The sequence below is a fragment of the Oryzias melastigma genome, linkage group LG15, assembly GCF_002922805.2.
Source record: "Oryzias melastigma strain HK-1 linkage group LG15, ASM292280v2, whole genome shotgun sequence".
In the NCBI taxonomy this organism is placed as follows: domain Eukaryota; kingdom Metazoa; phylum Chordata; class Actinopteri; order Beloniformes; family Adrianichthyidae; genus Oryzias; species Oryzias melastigma.
The window spans coordinates 5251050-5259484 of record NC_050526.1 but is presented as its reverse complement, the minus strand read 5'-3'; the positions used below and the strand labels follow the sequence as shown (position 1 = coordinate 5259484).

At 36.6% G+C, this 8435-nt stretch overlaps 1 protein-coding gene across 2 annotated transcripts in view; it reads right to left on the bottom strand.

Moving 5' to 3' along the window:
- The window catches only part of LOC112162199 (protein bicaudal C homolog 1), a 90910-nt gene that overhangs the window by 30372 nt on the left and 52103 nt on the right, over positions 1-8435 (bottom strand). For both annotated transcript variants that reach the window (XM_036215519.1, XM_024297929.2), the window contains exons 4-6: positions 4823-4902; positions 4398-4556; positions 3886-3939 (exon numbers count right to left, since the gene is read on the bottom strand). In XM_036215519.1, the coding sequence (XP_036071412.1) occupies positions 3886-3939; positions 4398-4556; positions 4823-4902 (293 nt within the window). The remainder of the gene's footprint in view (positions 1-3885; positions 3940-4397; positions 4557-4822; positions 4903-8435) is intronic.

The following is an 8435-nucleotide window of genomic DNA, read 5'->3' as shown; positions in this document are numbered from 1 at the left end:
AAAAAAAAAAAACTGAAAATGTCCTAAATTAGCTAGCATGTTAGTGAAATATTAGCTAAAATCAAAAATAACCTAAAAACTGAAAAATTCTAAATTAGCCAAAACAGCTTGCATGTAGTTGAATTTTTAGCTAAACTCCAAATTAGTCTAAATATCTGAAAAAGTCCGGACCCGATCGCGTTGCTTGAAAAGTATAAACACTAATTGGAAGTACATCGCAGTTATAGCAGAGAGTCGCAATCCAATCCAATCCAGCCAGCATCAGTATGAACGAGACCTCGTGATTGTGGATGCGACGCAAGCGATTATGAAGCGCTTGGAAGTATAAACCAGCCTTAAGAGGTCAATACCTACATTACTAACCTAACTTGGACTCTATGTTTGGGCTTATTTCTGGTCACGACAAAGTTCTGTCTCTATGCTAACAACATCCTTATGTCAACATTTCTAACGCTGGGTTCACACCGCATGCGAAATCCACTTCACCTCCAGTGACGCTTCTGCAATTTATTTGACATCGGCCATTTTGACTTGTCGCCAACTGATCTCTGCCTTTCTCTCATTGATTGTGTTTTTAGACACCAAAACCACACCTCCCCCGCTCCGCAGTCGGCCCACTACAGTGCTCTCTCTTTATTCGTGGGGTTAGAGACCAGAGACCTCTGCGAATACACAAATACGGAGAACCCCCGTCTCACCCCCCATCCCCCGTGGTCGGAGAATGTTTGTTACCGATCCGTACTCTAAAACACTTCTGATCATGCTTTGTAAAAATTTATTTAAGAACACTGGAGTATTGGTCAATACAAAGAGTGTTTTTTATTTTATCCGCGGTGCTCCGCATCTGGTGTGAATACATCTGGAGTGCGGCCTAATTACGGTCTAATTTTTGTTTTAGCATTACTGTCTAAAGTCTCTCTCGATTATGTATTCTTTATTTTTATTTGACTGTAAAAAATTGGTGACAGGAGCTCTGCTGTAAATGCAATTCCCCCTGGGTTAAATAAATAAATTATTCTGATTCTGATTCCAATGTGTTTTATGTATTTTCCAATCACTAGCAGCTACGCGTAGATGACCGGCGACTATTGATCCTGCCATCAAAGATTAGTAAATTTCAAATTTAAGGCACTATTTTTCCATAACTCCTCATTTGGAGGGTTAAATGAAGTGGTAGGGAAAGAGTTCGGCCGATGTAATGTAAAGCTTTTACTTCCTTGACTCAAGTATTTTTGCTGTCGTTTTGTTATGTTGGGAAATTGTTAAAATCTTGCGAAAATCATAAAAACAAAAAAATGTTGAAACAGTTCTAGTCTTACAACAAATCACTCAGATGAAAATTGTGTTTTGGGCATTTTTAAGATGTTCTTGTTGCCTTTTTGCTCCTGATGGAGCACATAAATAAAGAAAATGTAGCTTAAAATATAATTTCTGAGTATTTCTTTATTTCAATAGTGGAAGCAGATGCAAAAATGGAAAAAGCTTGCAGGTGTGACACAGAAATGACAAAGGCGAGCCACAAGCTCCACTCCCATTCTGATTCATCTGCATGTAGACGACTAGATCCATGAACGTTTTCCTCGCCAACACCAAGCTCAAAACTGTACGGCTGGATAGCTCCAATTTTGCTCACCATTTTTGTTGTACTGGTAATGTTACGTTGGGGATGTGAGGGGCTGTAAGCTACTGGGAGACTCCTGTCATTCTGAAGAAACTATGACATAAACTACGGAAACTTCGTGGATTTTCCCTCCTTTTTCTTGTTAAAACTGGAGTCCAGCTCAGACATAATTCACCTTCAACAAAATGACATCTTGTTCAAGATGAATCACCTTTCGCTGTGAGGTCTGCTACAGACCAGGTGTGCAGCATGTGCTTGGCTGAAGCGTTGCTTTGCAGCTGTGAACATGTGTTTGTAAATCCACTCCAACAACTGCCTGTATAACCTTTGAAATGTAGTAGCCGTAGACACAAACCGCTTTGGTTAACATGATTCATAAATGTTGGTGACATCCAGAAGTAGAAAATGCTGAACACATCATCAAAAATACACCAGTTAAGCTTGTTTTTGGCCAATGACAAACGCTTACTCAATGCTTTTTAATGTAATCCCAGTTGGCAATAGGTCAAACAGGTCTTTACTATGTTTGGCCCACTCCTCAATGCAGATCTTCTCAAGAGGCACCATAGACTTTCAACTCCCTCTCCGTCGTGGATTGAGGTACGCAGACCAGCTAGGTCAGTCCAGAACCTTAGGGTGGTGTGTTTGAGATCACTTTTACGCATCAAAATCTTGCCATATTTCATTATCAATGACCTAACTAGAGCTGCCACGAACTATTATTTTAATAGTCGACTAATCACCGATTATTTTCTCCGATTAGTCGACTAATCGGGTCATGGGGAAACTGGATGTAAAGCATCTTAACCATCATTATCTTTATGCAAACTAAAAACTAGATATGTAGCATTACCTGCGATAATGCTAGTGTGGATGCTGTAAGCTGAATTTGGCAGCTAAAGATGCTAGTGCTAATAGCTAAAGATGCTAGTGCTAATAGCTAAAGATGCTAGTGCTAATAGCTAAAGATGCTGAAATTGATAGCTGAAATCGCTGAGGCTAATAGCTGAAAACGTTGAAGCCGATAGCTAGCTAAAATGTTAGTTAAATGCTAAATTAGCATAAAAACAGAAAAAATTCCATGATTAGCCAAAACAGTTAGCATGCAGCTGAAATATTAGCTAAACGCTAAATAAAACTTTTTCACACTTGATATAATATAAAGTAATTGTAACATTTTTAGCAAATCCCTTCAACAATTAAAGTAAATTGTGTTTCCATTTTCAGCAAAAAGCTTTCACAGGTAATGCAAAGCAGAAGTGCTAGCTTTGATTTCTCCATTTAAATGCAGTTGGAGTCTTAGACAGAAGCATTCAACTTGATCTTTGACACCTATAAATTGGGTGTAAAAAAATGTAAATTATTATATATTTTTTTTGTGGTATCTGGGCACAACTATTCTACACGATGAAAAAAGAATAAAACATGTTGGAAACATGCATATTGTTTTTCGTTTTAGTAAGTAGAACCAAGAGTCATTTTAAGGGCTTACTGTATTAACACAGGGAAGTGCTTCCTATTCATGATGCAGTGTGAAACCGAGGATTACTCCAGCTTAACTGAACCCCAAGAAACCACATAATTGCAGAAGATTACGAACAACTGCTGTAACTTTGCTCTAGGAATTGCAGATGCCAACACAGAGTCAGAGGTTTCTCATAACTGCTTAGTAAAGACAAAAATGATACATTTAATGCATTAAAATTCATTCAGCTGTCTAAAAAATGTTTATATTTAGACAGAAATCTTAAATGTCCTATTTTATTATTGTGTCTGAATACAGATCAATTAAATTTAGGAGCTAAAGGGATAATAAAGATGTGATTCAACACGCTTAAAGATTAAAATGCAATAGTTATCCATGTCTAAATATAGCATTTTAACCACATGAGTTATGATATTAGAGAGTAATATCACAAATGTAGAGCTACTTATTATCCTGAATGGTTTAATTTCACACCAACAAATAAAGTAAATGTTTCTATAAAAGCGTTTAATAAGGGATTTCATTAAAAAAAAGAGAAAAACTCAAATTAAATATCTGCAATACTCCAAAATATTGAGAAAAAAAATATGTTTGACCTAAAAAATTGACGTCTTTTTTTTTGTTGGCAACAGAAATAAAGTTCAAAAGTACAAACTTGCAAGTCTAAAAGGGAATGAAGGTCATCCACTCAACAGTCTGGGTGGAGTTTCCTTTTCAAGCAAAAAAAAAAAAAATGTAAAAAAAAAAAAAATAAAAAAATGGCAGAATTCCCACTCACCCTTATTTTCACTCGAGCCGCCTCCACCCCTCCTGGCTGTCCCGCGATGGACACCTGTGAACAATAAGAATATGCTAAATTAATTTGCTAGTTTTGGCTCGGCGGTCCAAGATGAACAACTGTTTAGAAATTTTTGCACAAATTTACACAAAAAAGAAGTCTTAGAGCCTAAAGTGCTTCCTGTTGTGTTGTCGGAGCAAATCTGGAGAGGGTTGAATAATTCAGGAGATCGAGACGTTTCATGATGCATTTTGCTTAGCGATGAGATAAGGTTAAAGAGGAACTTTTACAGCAAAAAAAAAAAAAGAAACCTCTGCACGCCGCTCCCTTGAACTCTCCACACAACATTTTAATGAAAGTAGAGGCGGAGTCCAACAGCTTCTCTACAGAGCTGAGGCAAAACAGGGCCTTCCTCTGCACCGGCCAACAAAAACTCAACTCACTCAACTCTTCCAGGCTGAGACCATGAAACGGAACGGCTCGCACGGCTCAGTCTAACCATCAAAAACAACCTGGTTGCTCTTTTCCGCCTGGTTGTTCCTGTTGGAGTCTGGGAAATGGATGTGGCAGCCCGTCTCCTCCATCACCCTCTTGATGTTGTTGCCACCTTTGCCGATCACATGGGAGTGTTCTGTGTGGGAGACGTCCATCTTCAAAGTCACCCTGTTGCTCTAAAATGAAGAGAATATTCATTTATAGTAGTAGATGGAGTATAACTCCTCCATGTGTGGTAGTTTGGTTGCATGGATGGCTGCTGCCCCCAGGGGGTGCTACATTGCAACAGTCCAGGTATTTTTTTGATGGTGTTGCCATGGCGATGAAGACTGAACCGCACACACAGATCCAAGAGATGCAAGAGCAAAAATGTTCTTTGCTGCTGTGTGAAATCTGTTACAAAGAAAAATGTGGTTTCCAATTAATAAACACTTGATTGTACCTTTGTGTCAAGGACAGACATAATTCTGTCTTTCGCTTCTCGCACGTTCTCTCTTTTCCCGCACACCTTGATATGAGGATCTGCAAGAAGAAGCAGAACATATTTAGAAAAAAGAAATAGAAAAAAAAGTAAATTATGATACATTTTTAAGTTAAAACCTTTTAGTCAAACAAAAAGACATTTAAAAGCATCATCATCATTAAACTCTGACTGGATTTCTCTAAAAACTAGCAAGGAATTGAAATGATTTCACCCTTTAGAGGCAAATCAAATTGCTCCCTCTTTAGTGGTTGCTACAACTTGTTACAATTATTATAAAATCACCTGATGTGGTCCTTTAACAAATACTAATGTGATTTTTCCATCACTCATCCACAGTTTCTAATGGTTAATTACGTTTTTTCACCTATGAACATCAGACTGATTTAATTACCAGAAAACCCCATGAACTTCAATGAGTTTGAAGGTACACCCAAACACCAGCTGCTTCGTGGGTTTAAACCAAATGATTAAAGAAGACTTCACTAATTGAAAGCAGCTGTTAGACCAATGGTCCCCAACCACCGGGCTGCGGACCGGTACCAGTCCATGAGTCACTTGGTACCGGTCCATGGACAGAAAAAAGACAGAAACAAATAACATAAATTATGTCTATTTAGTTTACTTTCTGACCCTGAAGGAAGTTTTATTTTGGAAACTGCCAGATTCTGTTCATCCATCTTGGTCACATGACTTGAAGTAGCCACCTGAGTTGCTAAGCTAGTAGCCAAAAGCTAACAAAGACAAAACAATTAAACGTAATTGGAAAATTTCTTCAAGGAGTCTTCAACTTCAAAGAACAATAAAGTTGCTGTTCACAGACAAAACTAGGAATTTTCCTTCACATACAGAGTTCTTGAGACAGTTGTTCTCATGTAGCATGTAGCTAGTACGTAGCGACAGACTCTCGACTGTATCACACACATAGATAATAAAGTTGGAAGATTCACATTTATATTATATTTAGAAAATACCAGTTTTACGATGGTTGCATCCTTTTATTTTCCTTTATTGATCCATCACACCTTAAAAGTCAGACGTAGCTAAAGCTAGCACCCGGTTGTTAGCCTCCACTTTGACGTTAAAGGGGAAACCAGCTGCAATTATTTTATGAAAAATGAAAACTCAATCACATGAAGTTGCTGATTTGTGGAAACTTTAAAATGGACATTTGAGGATTGAAAAAAAAAATATCCTATGAATGAGGATTTATATAAAGACAAAATATGGTAAATCCTTTTGCCCTGAAAGATAATCGGAAATGGTATTCGATAGGAAAAAAGATCATGTAATGATTACTTTATGGAACTTTTTCAAATCAGAAATAACTTCTAAAATTCAACAACTTTGTTTCTTTTTCTAGTTTTTATAACTTTATTAACAAAACTTAAGATCCATACATAAACTATAACTTTGTTTAATTGAATCTTCATAATTGCCACAAAAAAAAAACTACTGATATTTTTAGACTTTTTTGAACAAAATTCTAAAAACACTAAAGAAAGGTTGGGGATCACTGCTTTAAATCTTAAGCTAATAGACAAAAAAATTAAGAACAGAAAAAAAATCCTTAAAAAACATCCTCAAAGATGAAAAACTCCAACAACAAACAAGGTGTAACATTCAAAGTTCTACCAAAGTCTGTTTGACAGAATAAATGACCATCAAAGTCACTGCCAGACTCGATGGTTTCAGCTCAGTCAAACAGAATCAGGAAAGGCCACGCTGCCGTTAGCATCACTGCAACATAAACTCACTGTCCCAGCTCCCAAAAATGTTGAAGCTGCTGAAATCTGTTGATTATGTTTGACTCTTCAAGTCCATTTACATTCCCTGTTGTGAGGAAACCTTCTGAGGAATGTAATCAAAATACAAAGTGGAAACGCGTCGATGCCTGTTGTGTGTCGGAGGCTTAACTAATAAAAGACGGAAAATCCCTGAAGATTAGTTTGGTTAAACAGATTCTTTAACAGTCTAGACACGCGGCTGATTTACTGTAGATTCAAACACACTCGTGCCACCCTTTTTAGTATGTTTACAATTCATAAAAAGCTCATGTGAGTGTGACCTGGCAGTGGGTAACGCCCATTACAAACAGCTGGAACTCATGCTTCATTGTGACAGCCGTAAAAACTTTGGAGGAAGACTAAATGTCAAAATAAACAACGTCTTTATCTCTACGTTTGATTAAAGACCCACAACAATTAAAATCCTGTTTTGGGGTTTTTAACATGTTTCTGTAGCATTTTTTTCTCCTGATGGAGAAATAAAATTGAGCTTATAATTTCCATCTCCGAGTCTGTCTTATTTAAGTCATGAATTCATGAAAAAAAAAAGAAAATATAGTAGCTACGGCAAGCCACAAGCTCCCTGCTCCACTCTATTCTGATGCGTCCACTTGCAGACAAAACAGATCCATGAACGTCTTTGTTTTTCTCGTCTGAGCTGGTATCTGACTAAAAACTGTATCTCTGATACTGGTGGACGTCTACGGACCTCTAAGATAGCGGGATGATGGGAAGTCAGGGCAGGCTTACTACCGGACAAAGGTCCTACCCACAACTCTTAATGAACTACTGCCGCTCTACCGAAACTACTGCATGTCCTAGAAAATAACACTTTTCTTTCATTTTTTTTTCTTAAATTTTGAATAAAAACATCATTATTAATAATTAAAAGATCACTGGAGTTGAAACTTTACCAAATAAAGAACAAAACTTTAGGTTTGTAGATGGAAGTCAAGGAGAAAATAGTTTCTCTTGTGTTTATTTTGCCTTTGAAAACAGGATTTCTAACATTTTAATTATAACACATTCACTTTATTGTACAAAAATATTCTTTTAATTTGTATTCTTACAATAATATTGGGTAACCCCTTCATGCTGAATTTATTTTAAAAAAATCCTCACTGATTTGTCGTTCAAGGTGATGCTAATTAAGTCCTGGATTATATTGTACTTTGCATATTAGTGACATATTGCATGAAAGGGATTACAACCGTTCAAACTAGAAAAGTTGCATTACCTGCAATATTGCTAGTGTGAATGCTTTTTGTAGTAGTCGTTGAAGATGTTAAACCTTTTTGTTGAAATTGGTGACGCAATTTACTGTAATTCCTAAAAGGATTTGATGAAAATGCAAAAGCTTTTTTCAGATGTTAAATTTGCTAAAAGACTGGAATTTTGCTAAACTATGAAAGAGAGCTGAAGTTGACCTAAATTTCTGAAAAAAATGTAGTAAAATTGCTTAAAAATCCCTAATACAGCAAAAATATTTAGTGTGTTACTTAAATATGAGCTTAACTCCAAATTAGCCCCAAAAACCTCAGTAGATGGCAAATTAGCCAACAAAGCTAGCTCGCTGCTTAAATACTAGCTAAATTTCAAACTAGCCTAAGATTCTTCAGTAAATTAAATAAGTCAAAAATGTTGCTAAAATAGAAGCTAAACTCTAAATTAGCCCATAAAAACCTCAGTAGATAACAAATTAGCCAAAAATGTTAGCATGTTGCTAAAATATTAGCTAAACTCCAAATTAGGATAAAATAAACCTTAGTACATGCCAAATTAGCCAA